This window comes from Protomyctophum parallelum, assembly GCF_964188405.1.
Source record: "Protomyctophum parallelum genome assembly, chromosome: 1".
NCBI lineage: Eukaryota > Metazoa > Chordata > Actinopteri > Myctophiformes > Myctophidae > Protomyctophum > Protomyctophum parallelum.
In genome coordinates this window covers 101,088,532-101,109,324 of record NC_139697.1, presented here as the reverse complement: position 1 = coordinate 101,109,324, position 20,793 = coordinate 101,088,532, and the positions used below count along the sequence as shown (strand labels likewise).

The following is a 20,793-nucleotide window of genomic DNA, read 5'->3' as shown; positions in this document are numbered from 1 at the left end:
GTTTCATACAGTAGCCCTCTCACTTGAAGCTCACATAATGTGTTTGTCCTTAAACACATTTACTAAACTGTGCATGCCCATTGCCCACCAGCTCAAAAATACCTGTTGTTGCCTTAATGTTGTAGTAAGCATGTCTCCACATCTATTAAAGATGAACTCTGATGGGTCAGTCATTGTTTTACTGGAACAACATTTATTCATACTATGAAGTTATACTGCTTCACCTGCATATTGATGAATGGATAGTTTATATATGGTTAGATTTAACCCAAGACTAACATTTACCTGTCAACTATAAATAGAGTTATAACTATATTTATTTATATAACAATCATGTATTTATAATGACTAATTCGCTATGGCGCCTTCTGTAAAGAAAGTAAAAAATAATGACTGCATGGAAGCGACAATGGAGGGCTCGCCTGAGGACCACCTATAGTCCTAGATATCGTTGTTGTTATCGTTTCGTTTCGTTTTTTTTAAGATCACTTAAAGGCAATGTTGTAGAAGTGGGTCTTGAGCTGAGCTTTAAAAATGTCTACAGAGGCTGCCTGACGAAGGTACAGAGGGAGCTTGTTCCATGCCGATGGCCCGTAGAAGCAAAAAGCTGCTTCCCCGTATTTTTTAGTTGCCATTTTTTTAGGCAAAGCGAGCAGGCCAGCAGTGGAAGACCTTAGCGGGCGGTTTGGGACATATTTAGGCAAGCAGTCATGTAGGTAGGAAGGTGCGAGACCATTGAGGGCTTTATAGACAAGTAAAATAATTTTAAAATCAATCCTAAAAACAACCGGAAGCCAGTGCAGTGATGCCAAAACTGGAGTAATATGTTCTCTCATCTTAGTTCTAGTTAAAACTCTGGCTGCTGCATTTTGGACAAGTTGTAATCTGTCAGTTGTTTTCTTAGGCAGTCCTGAAAAAAGTGCATTGCAGTAATCAAGCCGAGAGAAAACAAAGGCGTGGATTAGCGTTTTTGCATCGTCCAAGGACACATAGGCTCTGATTCGTGCAATATTTCTAAGGTGAAAAAAGGCAATCTTGGTAACATGATTAATGTGTGAATTAAAATTCAATTCGGAATCAATAATAACCCCCAGGTTCTTTACTGTACTGTTACTGTCTACAGTCAGGTTGCCAAGTCTGCTTAATATTGATTCTTTCTGCTCACTAGAGCCGATTATGAGAACTTCTGTCTTGTCCTCATTTAGCTTGAGAAAGTTCTCACTCATCCAACATTTGATGAATGAAACTGCTATTTAATCACAGAAAGGCGAGTTATGCTGGGCCGCCATTGCTGCTGTCCACAGACCAATCAGAGCGTGGCTGCCACGGAATGTGGAAGTTCATGTCAGACATTGCTTGGGAATAACTCACTCGCCCCCCAGACGCAAAAAACAAAGGGATAACAAAACCCTGTTTTTCTTTTCTTTTACTGAAGGTTCCCACATTGCAACTCAAAATGCTCTTCTTCCATCCATCCAGGTTCCTACAATGTGTTTCTGGTAGCGGTCCATGAGCTGGGCCACAGCCTGGGTCTGGATCACTCCGACAACACATCGTCCATCATGCATCCCAACTACCAATGGATGGACACTGAGAACTTCCAGCTGCCAGCAGATGACCGCCAGGGACTTCAACACATCTATGGATGTGAGTGGAAATGGTTAAACAATAGGGGTGTCAAAAAAAATCGATTCGAATTAGAATCGCGATTCCCGTGATGAACGATTCAAAATCGATTCATAATTTCCAAAAAATATAAATATTATTATTTATTATTATTATTATTATTATTATTTTTTTTTTTTTAGATTTTATTTCTGGTTAGTTACAGGAGTTTTCACTACATGGTGTTTATAATATGAAATGTAAGCTCACCCTAACCCTCACCCTTACAGTAAACATCATGTCTTCAGTCATTTTCAAGTTAATCACTTCAGTTGGCTGGAGTAGATTGTGATGAAATCCTATGTATTGAATCAAGAATCATTTTGAATAGAGAATAGTTTCGAATCTGGAAAAAAAATCTTTTGAATAAATAAATAAATCGTTTTTGGAGAATCGAGAATCGTAGAATCGAAAAAATCGATTTTGAATCGAATCGTGACCCCAAGAATCAGAATTGAATCGAATCGTGGGACACCCAAAGATTCACAGCCCTATTAAACAACACATGATATATAATAATACTTCACTGCAGTTGAATCCAGATCAACTTGGATTGTAGCTTTGCAGCTGCAGGTGAATCCAGATCAACTTGGATTGTAGCTTTGCAGCTGCAGGTGAATCCAGACCAACATGGATTGTAGCTTTGCAGCTGCTGTTGAATCCAGATCAACTTGGATTGTAGCTTTGCAGCTGCTGTTGAATCCAGATCAACTTGGATTGTAGCTTTGCAGCTGCTGTTGAATCCAGATCAACATGGATTGTAGCTTTGCAGCAGCAGGTGAATCCAGATCAACTTGGATTGTAGCTTTGCAGCTGCTGTTGAATCCAGATCAACATAGATTGTAGCTTTGCAGCTGCAGTTGAATCCAGACCAACATAGATTGTAGCTGCTGCTAAATGCTATGAAGGTACAAACGTGGGGTGTATCTTTTGGGGCGTATATACGTTGGTCAGACTGTCCGACAACATGCGTGGCCGTTAAAGCAAACTGTTAATAAATATTTCAATCAATCAATCACAATAATCACCCTGCCATGGCTCCCAAGATATACCTGGCCTGTTAAGACAGTCAGGGTTAGGGTAGGGTTTTGGGTGAGGTGTCAGACAAACACATGCACCCTTATCGTTGTACCTTCATGTCACACAGGTGACCTGAATGATGTCAAAAATTAAATCCATTTCATGTGTTATTGTAGCAAACACTTTATGATGATTTGAGGGTTCCATTATTTTATGTAATTCAACAAGAAAAACCTGGGATTGTGGCCAGATGTAATTTCCTGGGGTCTAGTATGACTATAGTAAAAAAACCAAAAAAACAATCGCTATAACATTTTGTAAAAGAAAATACATATTCGAACATGGGGCTACCATGTTCGAATGCCCCCGCCCCCTGTGAAAAATCGCTAAAATGAAAGAAAGCAGCAAATTAATCATCTTTTACTTTCTCTAATAACCTAAAACACGAACCTTGGTTGAAAAAAACTAAAGTTGTCCTTTAAGTCTTTTCTGATTTTCCAAACCACGCTAATTAGTCCAGCAGATTAAGTCAATATTTCAGAAGAATTGGCATTAATAATGCCTAGGTCCAACTTTACATCACATCACATCAAATGAAAGGCTTTTCAGTGCAGAGCTTGAACGTCTGAACAGAGTATAATGATTTTATGACAAATTCAATGGTGCCAATATAAATTCATTATGGCTTCTAGTTTTCAAGATGGCGTCCATTTTCAACAAACATTATGTTGCTGCATAACCTCAGCCTGGGGTTCAGTGTCGCTAAGTAGAGATGTTTTCTAAGTCACTCTTATATCAGTCACAGCTGTGTTTAGTATCACCTTCTGGTCTCTGTTTGCAGATAATTCAGTCACAAACAACCTGACCCTGGATGATGTTTCATTCCTGCCTCTCATACTCCAAGAACGGATGATTAAAGCACCTGTAGCTGCTTACACATTTATTCAAGTTTCATGTAGAACGTAGCATGTTACAATCTGTCAGCTCCACGCACTGGTGGTGACTCACACTGAAATCGGTCCGTGTAGAAACAAGGTAACAAAACCTAACAATCCTATTGTTACAGATGTCCAGAAGCCCAGCTGCGACGCCCTGACCCTGGCCCAGCTGTTGAATGAGATTACGGAACTAAAACATGAGAAGAGCAACATGATGCAGGAGAACACCCGACTGACGGCTCATATTGACATCCTGCTGAGGGAGAAGACGCCGACAGCATGCCCACCATGCCCACCATGCCCGACACCACCACCAGGTGAGAGATGTTGCAAAACATTTAGAATAAATATTCAATATTGTGTATTATTACTATTTCTATTACTTTTATCAGGGATTTAGAGGTAGAAAATCTGACTAAAATCATCACTGCTGGACTATGACAACTATCATAGAACAATAATTTAAAATAAATAATAATAATAATGATAATAATTATTATTATTATTATAATGATATTTGAACTGGGGACCCCACCAAATAATGGTATTTGAACTGGGGACCCCCCCAAATAATGGTATTTGAACTGGGGACCCCTCCAAATAATGATATTTGAACTGGGGACCCCCCCAAATAATAATATTTGAACTGGAGACACCCCAAAATAATGGTATTTGAACTGGAGACACCCCAAAATAATGGTATTTTACCTGGAGACAACCCAAAATCCCCGAAAATAATATTTGAACTGGGGACCCCCAAAAATAATATCTGAACTGGGGACCCCCAAAATTATATTTGAACTGGAGACCCACCACCCTGACAACCACTTCAATATAACATATAGGCCTATTTGGAAAAGGCTTTAGGCTAGGGGGTGTAATTCATGGAGTGAGTATTGTGAAACTTTTGCCAGTCATTTATGTCAAATTTGTTTTATTGAAAAGATTACACAGTATATCAGTATCTATCCTACAGTACAAAACAAACATAATTTTAGTTACTAAAAAATGTTACAATGATCGAATATTCTGCAGTAATCATTTCAAACAAAAATAATTGCCAGATTCAAAATACATAAACCAAAACCCAAACCAATCCCACAGCCATCCTATAAAACCCAAACCAATCCCCCATCCATCCTATAAAACCCAAACCAATCCCACAGCCATCCTATAAAACCCAAACCAATCCCACAGCCATTGTAAGAGTGTAAGAGATTGTGTTATTAATCCGAAGGGATTAATAACACACAAGCATTCCGTACTCTATAGTTTCAGGTAATTTATTAGAACAGCCCGACTATCGCTTAAACAAAACATAAGCATTCGTATAGACGGCTATATTTTGTTCATCCGTTGGTATACAATCTGTGCTATGTGTGGTTGAAATGTTTGTCCCTGCCGCTCTGGTTTCTGGGTCATGCCGTCACCTGCCTCATCACAGAGTGACACCCATAAGTCAACGTAACGTCCTCACATTACCATAACAATCAGAAGATCATGGCATAAATAATAACAGCAATAGCAAGCAAAATCACTCAACATTTCATAATATCATTTCTCAGGCATCATATCTCAGGCATAATTCATAGAAAATAAATAATAATCATAAATTATAAGGCAAGTCTACAAATGGCTTCAACATACCGGCCCCTAATTGACCATTAAAGGGCAATTCAATTCAAAATCATAAGAAGCCATACTGTAAGCTCAAGTCCTTGGTGACAATATACAAAAATTGTCAAATGTTCATCTCCAAATGGAAAAACAAAATCGAAGAAAAAAGGTAGGTCCGTGTGTGTGTGTGTGTGTGTGTGTGTGTGTGTGTGTGTGTGTGTGTGTGTGCGTAAAGGTGGCGGGGGGGGGGGGGGGGGGGTTCGACCACGATGTGTCGTGGCAGTCAGCAGTCACCATAGAATCAAGGGTGGCAGTTCGTCTATGAAAGTCAACTGCACCGGTACGGGTTCGGTCGGCCGTCCGGGGACGGGGGGGGGCCCTCAATATTTCATGCTTGTCAGATAATGTCTTTCGGAGACACAGCTTGGTAATGGGCCTCTCCAATGATCCATTCTGTGTCTTCACTTTGACACGGCGTACATGTCCCCATTTGTCGGGAAAGGTTTCCATGATGCGGCCCATGGGCCAGTAGTTGCGAGGTGAGTTTTCATCGATAATGACCACTAAGTCTCCAGGCTTTAGATTTCCCTTCACCTCGTTCGACTTTTGTCTCTCCTGCATCAAAGGAAGGTAATCACATGTCCAACGTTTCCAGAAGAGGTCTGATATATATTGGACCTTTTTCCATCTTCGTCTAGAATAGCCGTCATGCTCCCCGAACAGTCCAGGTGGAAGAATGGGCATTCCTTTAATTTGAAGCAGGTGGTTAGGTGTTAATGGCTCGGGGTCTTTTGCATCCTCGGATACAGTCGTGATAGGGCGATCGTTCATGATGGCCTCCACCTCGCATAAAGCTGTTTGGAGGCACTCATCGTCCAGGGTTTTTTCCTTTGTGATTGAGTAGAGGATCTTTTTTATGACGTGGATGAGGCGCTCCCATATGCCTCCATGATGAGGACCGTAGGGTGGGTTGAATGTCCACTTCATACCTTCAGCTTGAACCGAATGCTGGATCTTTTGAAGGTTTAGGTGGTCGAATGCCTCTCGAAGTGCTCGTTCGGCTCCAACAAAATTAGTTCCGTTGTCCAAAACAATTTCTCTCACTTGGCCTCTTCTGCAGATAAACCTTCGGAGTGCAGAAATACAGGAGTCTGTATCCAAGGTGTAGGCCATCTCCAGATGTATGGCTCTACTTGCAAGAATTGAAAACTTTATTTCAGACACAATTATGGTCCATATACAAACAACATGTAAAGTCATAACAGTAAATACAAAAACAACAACACAGAGATAGCCTATGTATCAGGCTATTTTCACTCCAGGCAGTCCTTTAGTCAATTAAAAACATATAAACATTGCCTCCAGTGTTTCCAGAAACATGAGGAGAAGACTGTGTCACTCTGTGTGATCCCTGTTAAGGCCATAATTAATACATTCTTTGATTCCGTCAGTCTACACATGAATCTAAACATAAAATTCCTCAGTACAGCATGAAGGGTGGGGTACATTACTGGTCACAAACATTTCACTTGCACTGGTCCATCTTGGGAGTCTCAGGGATATTCGAAAAGCATCATTATTAAATGCCACCTGAAGTTTTTTCATTTTCGCTTTGCTGTATCGGCACCACAAGTGAGCTGTATAGAGTGGAGTGCAGTAGGTTTTAAAAAGTGCTATTTTGACATTGTCTGTACACATATGAAACTTTGGTGCCAGCATGTTGGCTTGACCATAAAGTTTACAGCACTGGCGCTGCACATCATCATCATCACATAGATCTTCTCTGATTATGTGCCCCAAGTATTTAAACTTTGTTACCACCTCTAAGCAAGACACGTAAACAGAGCTCCATAGGTGAATACCAGTGTACCGGTCGTCTTACAGGAAATAACCAGGTTGTGAAACAAAGTGATAAAATCACCTTGATGGTATCAGGCAACTCATATGATTTACTCATCACTGACATTAATATGATGGTTTAACTATGGTTCTGTAGTACTGTAGCCATAAAGAGATGAATGTACTGTAAGGATGTGGGAAATGGGACTTGATAATCAGCAGTGCTTCAGGGCAGAGAGGGTGGTATTGTGTGCGTGTGTTTAAAAAACCCACTTGTCCTAAGTTTTTTCTTGAGGGGCGCTCCTACGCACAGCTTTGTGTCTTTGTGCCTCATAATATGATGATTTGATTGGCCGAGCACAGAATGTGATGATGCATGATGATGTATGATGATAAGAGCGCCCCTCACTTCACACTAGTGTGATTATTTTCTCTGTCATAAACCACACAGCTAAACCAAGGTCTACACTGGTATCAGACAGAACCAGTGTACTGGTATCTGACAGTGTGACTCTCACCTGTACTGTGGAAGACAGTACAGCTTCATGGACCATCGACTGGTACAGAGAGTCTACACCAGTGAAGACAGGTGGATCAACCTACACATTCACTCCCTCCAGTGTCTCAGAGAGTGGACAATACCGGTGTCGAGGAGGGAGAGGAGACCCAACATACTACACACATTACAGCTGCTCAGTTTATATCTCTGTCTCTGGTGAGTTATAAACACACTATTTCACAACTACATCCCACTTTATTCCACAATGTGTTGCTGTAGATTCATAACACATTATTGATCCATGCATGTGTTTGTGTAGAGAGACCTCCAGCTGTTCTGTCCGTACAACCCAACCCAGCATTTACTGGAGAGACTGTTACGTTCACATGTGACATGAGAGAAGGAAAGCTCTGGTCTTATACAATACACAAAGATGGTGCTAACATTAAAAGCTACTCTGGTCAGAATCCTTGTGTATTTCAAACAACGCCACCCAGCACAACAGACAGTGGTGAATACCAGTGTACCGGTCGTCTTACAGGGAATAACCTGGTTGTGAAACAAAGTGATAAAATCACCTTGATGGTATCAGGTAAGTGACATCATCACTTACTTACTGACATTATGTTCATGATAATAACATGACATTAATATGATGGTTTAACTATGGGTTTGTAGTACTGTAGCCATAAAGAGATGAATGAAAGGGTGTGGGGAATAGGACTTGATAGTCAGCAGCGTGTGTGTGTGTGTGTGTGTGTGTGTGTGTGTGTGTGTGTGTGTGTGTGTGTGTGTGTGTGTGTGTGTGTATGTGTGTGTATGTCTGTGTTTAAAAAAAACAATTGTCCTAAGTTTTTATTTATTTATGAAATAAAACGTATTCATTTTTTCACAGCGTTGTCTTTGTACCACGGAATGTGATGATGATGATGATGATGTAATGTATGATGATAAGAGCCTCACTTCACACGAGTGTCGTTTTCTTTCTCTGTCATAAACCACACAGCTAAACCAACGTCTACACTGGTATCAGACAGAACCAGTGTACTGGTATCTGACAGTGTGACTCTCACCTGTACTGTGGAAGACAGTACAGCTTCATGGAGCATCTACTGGTACAGAGAGTCTACACCAGTGAAGACAGGTGGATCAACCTACACATTCACTCCCTCCAGTGTCTCAGAGAGTGGACAATACCGGTGTCGAGGAGGGAGAGGAGACCCAACATACTACACACATTACAGCAGCTCAGTTTATATCTCTGTCTCTGGTGAGTTATAAACACACTATTTCACAACTACATCCCACTTTATTCCACAATGTGTTGCTGCAGATTCATAACACATTATTGATCCATGCATGTGTTTGTGTAGAGAGACCTCCAGCTGTTCTGACCCTGCAACCCAACCCAGCATTTACTGGAGAGACTGTTACGTTCACATGTGACATGGGAGAAGGAAAGCTCTGGTCTTATACAATACACAAAGATGGTGATAACATTAAAAGCTACTCTGGTCAGAATCCTTATGTATTTCAAACAACGCTACCCAGCACAACGGACAGTGGTGAATACCAGTGTACCGGTCGTCTTACAGGGAATAACCTGGTTGAGAAAAGTGATAAAATCACCTTGATGGTATCAGGTAAGTCATCACTTACTCACTGACATTATGTTCATGATAATAACATGACATTAATATGATGGTTTAACTATGGTTCTGTAGTACTGTAGCCATAAAGAGATGAATGTAAGGATGTGGGAAATAGGACTTGATAGTCAGCAGCGCGCGCGCGTGTGTGTGTGTGTGTGTGTGTGTGTGGGTGTGTGTGTGTGTGTATGTGTGTATGTGTGTGTGTCTGTGTTTAAAAAAAACACTTGTCCTAAGTTTTTATTTATTTATGAAATAAAACATATTCATTTTTTCACAGCGTTGTCTTTGTACCACGGAATGTGATGATGATGATGTAATGTATGATGATAAGAGCCTCACTTCACACGAGTGTCGTTTTCTTTCTCTGTCATAAACCACACAGCTAAACCAACGTCTACACTGGTATCTGACAGTGTGACTCTCACCTGTACTGTGGAAGACAGTACAGCTTCATGGAGCATCTACTGGTACAGAGAGTCTACACCAGTGAAGACAGGTGGATCAACCTACACATTCACTCCCTCCAGTGTCTCAGAGAGTGGACAATACCGATGTCGAGGAGGGAGAGGAGACCCAACATACTACACACATTACAGCAGCTCAGTTTATATCTCTGGTGAGTTATAAACACACTATTTCACAACTACATCCCACTTTATTCCACAATGTGTTGCTGTAGATTCATAACACATTATTGATCCATGCATGTGTTTGTGTAGAGAGACCTCCAGCTGTTCTGTCTGTGCAACCCAACCCAGCATTTACTGGAGAGACTGTTACGTTCACATGTGACATGGGAGAAGGAAAGCTCTGGTCTTATACAATATACAAAGATGGTGCTAACATTGACAGATCCTCTCGTCAGAATCCTTACGTATTTCAAACAACACCAGCCAGCACAAGGGACAGTGGTGATTTTCACTTTACTCGGGCCCTCTTGACTTCGATAGGACCGAAGTAGTCCAAGCCAGTGTGGGTAAAGGGGGGCAGGTCAGGTGTTATTCGATTTAGAGGCAGGTCTGCCATCTTTTGCTGTAGAGCAGTGCCATGCCATCGCCTGCAGAGCACACACTCACGGGTTATCTTTCTTGCAGCAGAATTGGCTTTGATGATCCAGTACTTGGTTCGGAGTTTGGAGAGCATCTGATTTCTACCACAATGACCCACCAGGATGTGAATGTGGTTCAACAGTAGTCTTGAGAAGTGATGGTCATTGGGTAGGATAGCCGGATGTTTCGTAGCCTCTGGCATCGCCAACTTACTTAACCTGCCTCCAACCTCAGGATTCCATTTTGGAGGACAGGGTCAAGTTTGTAGATCCTACTGCTCCTTTTCACAGTTTGGCCCTTTTCCAAGGAAGTCATCTCATCTCGGAATGATCGTAGTTGGATGTAGGATATTAGTGACTCTTTAGCCTCAGCAAGATCTTTCACCGACAGTTCAGGAAAGTCTGATTTTATTCATGTGTGCAGAGTGTGACCTGCTGCTTTCTTCTGACGGCACAAGTGTCTCAGAGTCGTTTTGAATTTCAAGAGCCAGGCTGCTGATCGGATTAATCTGTCCCATGATGAGAAGTGCTCAATAAAGCAACTCAAAGGACATTGATTCTGTAGAGCAGATGTAGCGAAAGTCACAGCCGTTTTCTTGATCTCTGGGTCACTGTCGGAGAGTACTAGTGGTATACTTCAGGAAGTGTCGGCCATTCTGATTCAGGTTGCATCAGGAAGTCTGATCCTTTCAGCCAGCATCCATCCCTAAGGAAAGCGTTTGCTCGCATACCTCTTGATGCACTGTCTGCCGGATTGATTGCCGTCTTTATGTGGCGCCACTGGGATTTGTGTGATAGGTCTGGAATAGTTGATACTCGGTTAGCCACATAGGTCTGAAATCTCTGGGTGTCGTTTAAGATGTATTTCAGGACCGAGGTGCTGTCTTTCCAGAAGACAGAATCGGTTATCGAATCGAGCTCTCTCCTTAGCATCCTGTCCATCTGTGCAGCAAGGACAGCAGCTGCAAGTTCGAGTCTCGGTATAGTCACCACTTTCAGAGGTGCAACTCTTGCTTTCCCTATGACAAAAGCAATGTGAGTTAGTCCGCTGTTGCTGGTCAGTTTAAGCCAGGTAACTGACCGTGCCGTAGCCCCGCTCGAGGTTTCGAAGTTTGGTGGCTTAAGGCATCTCTGGACTCTAAGGTCCGAAATCAGATTGAGCTCTTTAAGCCAGTCTTTCCATTTCTCTGCGAAAGCACATGGAATCTCCTCATCCCAGCCACAGTTCAGTTTGCAGAGCTCTTGTAGTATCGCTTTCCCTGTCAGCATGACTGGTGCTAGTAACCCAAGAGGGTCTTAAACAGAGTTCAGCACTGACAGGATACTTCTGCGGGTGAGTGACTGTTGTTTCGGAGTGATTATAAAGAAGAATGTGTCCGACTCTATGTCCCATTGCATGCCTAGTGCTCTCGCTACAGGCAGTTTGTCCGTGTCGAGGTCTAGGTTTTTCACTTCCTTAGCCCTTTCTTCTGCTGGTACTGAAGTGAGGACAGAACGACTGTTACTGGTCCATTTGGTGAGTCTGAATCCACCAGTAGCACATCCTACTTTCAACTCCTTTACCAGACAGATCGCTCGTTTCTCATTTGGGACCAATTTGAGACAGTCATCCACATAAAAGTTCTGCCGAATGGTGTTAAGAACTTTGGCGCCATACTTTCCTTCATTATCATCAGCCGTCTGTTTCAGTGCGAAATTGGCACAGCTAGGTGACGATACCGCTCCGAAGAGATGGGAGGTCATTCGGTACTCTGCCAGTGGCTCATTGGTGTTACCTCCAGGCCACCACAGGAATCTTAGAAAGTCCACATCATTCTCGGGTATTTTTACTTGATGGAGCATTCCTTCGATGTCCGCCATTACTGCCGCTGGTTCCTGTCGGAATTGAAGGAGTACACCCAACAAGGTGTTACCTAAGGTCAAGACCTTGCAGCAGTTTGGCATTCAAATAAGTCCCCTGAAAGGACGAAGTACAGTCAAATACCACCCGGATTGTCTTTTTCCTTTTGTGATAGACCCCATGGTGGGGAATGTACCACAATCTTCCATCATTCCGGAGGAGCTCTTCTTCTGGGACTCTTTCTGCATGTCTCTTTCATCAGGACGTCGTTCATGAAGGTGACGTAATCGTTGCGAAAGGTCTCATCGTTCTTAAATCTCTGCCTGTGACTTGTGGTTCTTTGCTCTGCCACCTTCCTGTTGTTCAGCACGCAGATGTTGTCATGACGGAAGGGGAGTCGTATGACATAGTGACCTTCTTTCATCGTGATGGAGTCATGGTATGGCATTCTGAGTGAAGACCTCTGGGAGTTCAATGAAGCTGCTTCCATCTAGGCTGCATACTTCCAGTCCAGTCATAGTATAGGTTTTCACTGGTTTCTCTTGACCCATTGTTTTAAGAAGGAGCTCTGTTCTTCTTCCTCTAATAGACAACTGTTCCATTAGTTTCTCCGTACAAAAGTTTGCGTTGCTTCCGGGATCCAGAAACGCATATGTTTCAATAACACAGCTTATTAGCCTTTACCTTCACAGGTACAACTGCCAACTTGTATTCTGTAGTTCCGGCCCCCGTATGCTCCGTAGACACCATAGTAGTTGGCATCCTTCTTGGTTGTCATGTCTGCTGGAGAGAATTTCTCGTTGTGCAAGACAGTAGGGTGTTTCTTCTCACAAAGGTGACAAGTGAGACGTTTCTTGCAAAAGCCCTGTTCACCGTTGTGGTGTCCGTTATTCTGTTTCCTTTTTCATTGGAGATCATGTCCATTTCGGTCTTTTCCACAACAGGCGTAACCGCAGTCACCAAACTGCTGGACTTCGTACAGGGCAAGTCTATTTTGGGGTTTCTTGCCCTTGTACTTCCAACATCATCTTTAATTTCTCCAAAGACAGGATCCAGAATGATCTTGGCCTGTTTTTCAATAATCTCAATCAGGTCATGTTACATGGCAAGTCCAGCTCTGTCATGTATGTAAGATCTCTGACTGCATTACCACAGCTCCTTAGGTAAAGCGCATAGCTGTTTAGGGCCTTTCCATCATCTGACTTTATTGGATTCCAGGTTAAGGCCTATTCAATGTATGCAGTGGTTATTTTGAAATCATCGCCAAAGTGATGTTTAAGTAGGTTTTTGGCCTCTGGATAGCCTGTTGCAGCACTCAAATGCAAACAGCTTCGTACCAATTCCTTTGGCTGTCCGACTGTATACTGTTCCAGGAAGTACAGTCGATCCTCATTACTTTCAGTTCTGTTCTCAATATTATGCTTAAAGGCTTGCATAAATGGTCGGTAGGCAAGGTGATCACCATCAAACACCGGGACCTCGCTTCCTGGCAGTGAGGCCAGCCTCTTCTGTGCCATAAACAAATCAGCCATGGGTCTGTCTGTCTTTGCAGAATAGCTGTGAGGTCACGTTTATCAGGCCTCGCATGCATTTCACTCCTAGGAGTGGACCTGTGCTGCCTTTGGGACCCGTCTCGTCTGGGTTTTGTTGCTGCTGCTGTAGCTTCTGCTGCAGCTGCTGTCATAGCATATCCTTTCATCATAGGCCTTCTGTTGGCTTGTTGTGGGCCTGATGGAGCCTGCATAAGGTTCTGTAATGGTGTTTTAGGTATTGCTCCAAGGCCATGAAGGACAAGGTCCACATGTGACAGGCTTAAATCTGAGCTACACACAGCAGATCGTGCCGCCCCTAGTTGATCTGGGTCAGGGGACCTTTTCTCTGCATTTTCATTTTGATAGGTAACCACAAGTAAGAGTAACAATACCACAATATAAAAGGTTCTCTGTTACAATTAAATTAAAATGCCTGTATTCAAAATGTTACTTGCACCAAAATACCAAAGTAAAAGTACTTTCAAAGCATGTCAAACGTTTCAAAATAAATGTAGATCTGAGATATTCAAATAACATAATTTTAAAATAGGGCTTAATTGTTTAATACAAGTTTTGTAGAAGAAGAAGTAGCAAATATACATTATTGTACTTTGAGTAAACATGTGTTGTAGAAAACACCATTGATGTACTAAAGTCATAATTTTACCCTCCACTACATCTCTGAATGCTAATATTATTACATGTGTTAGAATTGATTATCAGTACAGTGAAAATCCATCAGTAAATCTCCTGTTTGATGTTTTTAGTCAAGTGTCCAGATGGATGGACGACGTTTGGAGACGGATGTTACTACAGAACTACTGTACTGACATCATGGCAGGAAGCTAGAGATTACTGTCAGAGTCAAGGAGCTGATCTGGTGGTCATTAACAGTCCAGCAGAACAGGTTAGTGTGTGTGTGTGTGTGTGTGTGTGTGTGTGTGTGTGTGTGTGTGTGTGTGTGTGTGTGTGTGTGTGTGTGTGTGTGTGTGTGTGTGTGTGTGTGTGTGTGTGTGTGTGTGTGTGTGTGAGACTGTGCGTGTGTGTGTGTGTGTGTGTGTGTGTGTGTGTGTGTGTGTGTGTGTGTGTGTGTGTGTGTGTGTGTGTGTGTGTGTGTGTGTGTGTGTGTGTGTGTGTGACTGTGTGTGTGTGTGTGTGTGTGTGTGTGACTGTGTGACTGTGTGTGTGTGTGTGACTGTGTGTGTGTGTGTGTGTGTGTGTGTGTGTGTCTACTTCCACTCCACCACATCTCAGAGGCAACATTTTAACTTTTACTCCACTACAGTTATTTCTGAACTGTAGTTACTTTGTATGTTTTGATTATTATTACAAAAATACAATTTACAATTTAGGCATTTATCAGACACTCTTACGCCAGAGTGATTTACAGTAAGCAAGAACAACACATGGTATTACATCAAAGACATAAAAATAGTCATCATGAATCATATGTAAACTACAAACCTAACGTCTGTCTAACAGTAGAATATATAATGAAATTATGCGTATACACTATAGAGTGCTATGTCTACATAAAATGCTATTTAAGTTACATGAGTTGAGCCTTTGTGAGGTCGTCAAGGTTAATGTAATGTTAATGTAGCGCCACCATGAGGCTGATTTGAAAACTGTCAAGTGGCATTTCTTCCAAAGCCAAGTGGGAATATGCATGCACAGTTTCACCACAATCGGACGCTGCGTTGAGTAGTTGTGGCAATTTACAAATGGCAATTTATAAAACGGGTACAAAGCGGGCTACTCCTGAAAAGTTTAGAAGCCAATTGTAGCCAATGAGGGTGGATTATGAGAAATCAAACAAAAATGTCTTGATCACATGACTATGGAGAGCATGTGTACCGATTTGCGTGAAATTTGGATAAAATCTGAAGGAGTAATATTAGAAAATGTGTTTTACATGTCGGCCTCCTGGTGGCGCTATAAAGAGTAGATGTGAATTAGCTGTTCACAGACGGAAAGTCGGACGGACGGACAGACACACACACACGGACACACGGACGGACGGAGTGCAAAACATACTCTCTTCCCATGCCTTCGGCCTGGTGGAGACAATAACAACTAGACTAAAATGTTAGGAAGGGACTAGTATAGCGGACAAGAGATCCAGTATAAGTCATTATTTGGCAAGGCCTGCCAAAATACATTTTAGTCGACTAAAACTAGACTAACACTAAAACATTCCAGGTCACTAAAATGTGACTAAAACTAAATTAAACTATTCAAGAGACTAAAACTAAAATAAAAAAATGCTGCCAAAAACAACACTGGTATGTAACCCTGAGAGTGTATAAATGGAACCAAATGGACCCGTTAAATTACAATTTACAATATAAATTGGGGGTCCCAGAGATAGAAAAGCCATTAAATGGGGGTCCGTAGACTAATACATGTCAAACTGGGGGTCCTTGACATTAAACGGGTTGTGAATCTCTCCTAGAGCTGTAAAAAATTAATAATAATCTTATCAGCGTTCCTGGCATATTTATTAAAACGGGGGTCCGCGGGGCTAATTAGTGTCAATTTGGGGGTCCTTGACATTCAAAGGTTTGGGAACCGCTGTCATAGGAGGCTGTGGGCAGTTCAGAACCCCAGATTTATTCACAATGTTTCTGAACTGCCCTCAGCCCTCCTATGAGACACAGACCCATCGATGATGTCACTGGTGGGTGGGTTTCTGAACTGCCCTCAGCCCTCCTATGAGACACAGACCCATCGATGATGTCACTGGTGGGTGGGTTTCTGAACTACCCTCAGCCCTCCTATGAGACACAGACCCATCGATGATGTCACTGGTGGGCGGGTTTCTGAACTGCCCACAGCCCTCCTATGAGACACAGACCCATCGATGATGTCACTGGTGGGTGGGTTTCTGATGCCCTCAGCCCTCCTATGAGACACAGACCCATCGATGATGTCACTGGTGGGTGGGTTTCTGAACTGCCCACAGCCCTCCTATGAGACACCACATATACATATACATGTTGACCATTTGAAAATAGCAGATCTACAAGCTCACAACGCACCCTGATGCGACGCATAGTGAGAATAGATCTACAAGCTCACAACGCATAGTGAGAATAGATCTACAAGCTCACAATGCGTCCTGATGCGACACATTGTGAGAATAGATCTACAAGCTCACAATGAGTCTGATGTGACGCATTGTGAGAATAGATCTACAAGCTCACAACACGTCATAGAATAGATCTACAAGCTCACAACACGTCATAGAATAGATCTACAAGCCCACAACGCACCCTGATGCGACGCATAGTGAGAATAGATCTACAAGCTCACAACGCGTCACAATGCGACACATTGTGAGAATAGATCTACAAGCTCACAACGCGTCCTGATGCGACACATTGTGGGAATAGATCTACAAGCTCACAATGTGTCTGTTGCGACGCATTGTGGGAATAGATCTACAAGCTCACAATGTGTCTGATGCGACGCATTGTGATAATAGATCTACAAGCTCACAACGCGTCTGATGTGACGCATTGTGAGAATAGATCTACAAGCTCACAATGAGTCTGATGCGACGCATTGTGAGAATAGATCTACAAGCTCACAACGCGTCCTGATGTGACGCATTGTGAGAATAGATCTACAAGCTCACAATGAGTCTGATGTGACGCATTGTGAGAATAGATCTACAAGCTCACAATGTGTCTGATGCGACGCATTGTGAGAATAGATCTACAAGCTCACAACGTGTCTGATGTGACGCATTGTGAGAATAGATCTACAAGCTCACAATGAGTCTGATGCGACGCATTGTCAGAATAGATCTACAAGCCCACAACGCGTCTGATGTGATGCGTTGTGGGAATAGATCTACAAGCTCACAACGCGTCTGATGTGATGTGTTGTGAGAATAGATCTACAAGCTCACAACGCGTCTGATGTGATGCGTTGTGAGAATAGATCTACAAGCTCACAACGCGTCTGATGTGATGCGTTAGTACTTAAAGGACATTTTGATGCCGATACTTTTGTACTTTTACTTGAGTACATTTTGAATACGTGACTTCTACTTCTAACAGAGTGTGTGTGTGTGTGTGTGTGTGTGTGTGTGTGTGTCCGTGCATGCATGTATCTTTGCGTGTGTGTGTGTGTGTGTGTGTGTGTGTGTGTGTGTGTGTGTGTGTGTGTGTGTCCGTCCGTCCGTCCGTGCATGTATCTTTGCCTGACTGTGTGTGTGTGTGTGTGTGTGTGTGTGTGTGTGTGTGTGTGTGTGTGTGTGTGTGTGTGTGTGTGTGTGCGCGTGCGTCCACATAGTTGCATGTTACTTCCATGATTAAAGTGAAGAAGTGAATGTATTGGATCAAATGAATGATGATTCAATCATGTACAAATGATCAGGCATTCATCAAAGGATTGAGGACTGAGGGTAACTGGGTCTCATGGATTGGTCTGAAAAGGAGCGGAGGCAGACCGTCCTGGACGTGGACGTGGGTGGATGGAACACCACTGACAACAACGTGAGACATTTTACATGTTTTTATATTGTAATTATATCAAAGTCACTGTAAGTAGTTCAATACATTGTGTTTATTGTGCAGGTACCGGTACTGTATGAGAGTGACTGAGTGGATGTGGGTCAATACATTGTGTTTATTGTGCAGGTACCGGTACTGTATGTGAGTGACTGAGTGGATGTGGGTCAATACATTGTGTTTATTGTGCAGGTACTGGTACTGTATGAGAGTGACAGTGGATGTGGGTCAATACATTGTGTTTATTGTGCAGGTACTGGTACAGTGGATATCCTCTTAACGATGAAGACTGGAACTGTGCATACTACTTTCACGATACTGACCCTGGAACATGGGATAATAGACCATGTTCATATCCACGGCCCGCACTCTGTGAAAAATGAGTGTGTTTTCAGTCCATTGATGAAACTGCAGCTCAGCGTTCCGCTGCCAGCGGTGGAAGAAGTACTCACATTTTATACTCAAGTAAAAAAAAATACCACATTGATAGAAAATAAATACTCCAAAAAAGTAAAGTCAGGGATTCAAAATGTATTTGAACATAGCAGATATACAAGCTCACGGCGTGTCCACGACACCATGCACTGTGAGCTTGTAGATCAGCTATTTTCACAGTGAAGAGGGACATGCGCTAGTGCAGAGGTTCTGTAATATATATACACTTCTCTCTCTCTCTCTCTCCCTCTCCCCCTCTCTCTCTCTCTCTCTCTCCCTCTCTCTCCTCTCTCTCTCCCCCTCCCCCCCCTCTCTCTCTCTCTCCCCCTCTCTCTCCCCCTCTCTCTCTCTCTCTCCCCCTCCCTCCCCCCCCTCCCCCTCTCTCTCCCCCTCTCTCTCTCTCTCTCTCCCCCTCCTCTCTCTCTCTCTCTCTCTCTCTCTCTCTCTCTCTTTTTTAGTCTAGTTTTAGTTGACTAAATAGTGTAAGATTTTAGTCGACTACAATGTATTTTGGTTTCGTAATGGCTGATTGTACACTTGGTTGCATGCTGAAAATAGCAGATCTACAATCTCACAACGCCTCACAGTGCGACACGTTGTGAGATTGTAGATCGGCAGAGCACAACCAAACATAAAATGCCTTGTCTTTTAGTTCTACTGGATCTCTTCTCCACATTTTAGTCTAGTTTTCATTTCTTGATGACATTTTCAATCAATTTAGTCCTTGTTTTAGTCATGATAGCTTAGTTTTTATTTTGTTTGTATGTTATTTCTGTCTACGAACATTTTTCATCTTAGTTTTTGTCAACGAAATCAACACTAACCACACACACACACACACACACACAGCAGGTGTATTACTGTATTGTTAATGATTCATTCATAAATGACTGTATTGTAATGATTCATTCAAAATGACTGTATTGTAATGATTCATACATAAATGACTGCATTGTAATGATTCATACATAAATGACTGCATTGTAATGATTCATTCACAAATGACTGCATTGTAATGATTCATTCAAAATGACTGTATTGTAATGATTCATTCACAAATGACTGCATTGTAATGATTCATTCATAATGACTGTATTGTAATGATTCATTAAAAAATGACTGTATTGAAATGATTCATTCATAAATGACTGCATTGTAATGATTCATTGATAACGTACTGTATTGTAAGCCATCTTTTTAATCACCTTATACTGTATACTGAGCAGTGGAAGCATTTAATCAAACTTTAATTGGTTAGTATTGTTCCAGTCTATTAATTAACAATTCTGCTGACCTGTGGGAAAATAATATGTGTAGCCTATACTAGATGATAACCTGATCATATTCTGATGATACTAATATTTAAGGTTTGGAGGAGGAGGCTGCAGTTAGCACTGGATTTGCTCACTATGATGTAAAGTTCTCCATTCATTGTCAATGGGAATTTAATGTTTGTGTAAGTCTAATATATGTTAATATATTAAAGTCTAACTAACTGGTGTTGATTAGGTGATGTAATGGTGATGTAAAACAAAAGGTGCAAACACAAACATTAAACACCGTTAACAATTAAGAGACAATATGACGTAAATGACACATTATGGTGTAAATGTTCCCAGCGTTTACAAAACAAACATTGAACTAAAGCCTAACATTGACAACAATTCCCTTAATGCTTTGGTGCACTGCTCCTCCTTGTAGATAGGGGGCAGGGCTGTCTTACGGAGACAACATGTAGTCCAGGAAGTAAGTGAGCCCAGTGTCCATGACATCATTGTCATCGTCATTAACATCAACGTTTTTGCAAAAAGGGTGAAGTGTCCCTTTAACTAGAACAGAAGAGGATCGGCTCATTAACCCATTTTGGGCGGGAACCCCTTTTAATAACAATAATAATAATGAATTGTATTTTTATAGCGCTTTTCCAAGTGCTCAAAGCGCTTTACAATGGTTCATTCATTCATACATTGGGAGGTGAAGGTTCATTCATTCATACATTGGGAGGTGAAGGTTCATTCATTCATACATTGGGAGGTGAAGGTTCATTCATTCATACGTTGGGAGGTGAAGGTTCATTCATTCATACATTGGGAGGTGAAGGTTCATTCATTCATACGTTGGGAGGTGAAGGTTCATTCATTCATACATTGGGAGGTGAAGGTTCATTCATTCATACGTTGGGAGGTGA

At 42.0% G+C, this 20,793-nt stretch overlaps 1 protein-coding gene and 1 long non-coding RNA gene across 2 annotated transcripts in view; both read left to right on the top strand.

The window, feature by feature from the left end:
• The window catches only part of LOC310856180 (uncharacterized protein), a gene marked incomplete at both ends in the record, with an annotated part of 54,596 nt that extends 42,202 nt beyond the window's left edge, over positions 1 to 12,394 (top strand). Inside the window, 3 exons of the mRNA XM_083761425.1 lie at positions 1,480 to 1,647; positions 3,752 to 3,940; positions 12,381 to 12,394. Coding sequence (XP_083617551.1) covers positions 1,480 to 1,647; positions 3,752 to 3,940; positions 12,381 to 12,394 — 371 coding nt within the window. The remainder of the gene's footprint in view (positions 1 to 1,479; positions 1,648 to 3,751; positions 3,941 to 12,380) is intronic.
• A 2,033-nt stretch (positions 12,395 to 14,427) lies between these two features.
• Positions 14,428 to 18,640, top strand: LOC310875704. The gene is made up of 3 exons (XR_014570671.1): positions 14,428 to 14,557; positions 18,037 to 18,155; positions 18,424 to 18,640. It is a non-coding gene; the product is annotated as an uncharacterized lncRNA (long non-coding RNA).
• Positions 18,641 to 20,793: the final 2,153 nt, after the last annotated feature.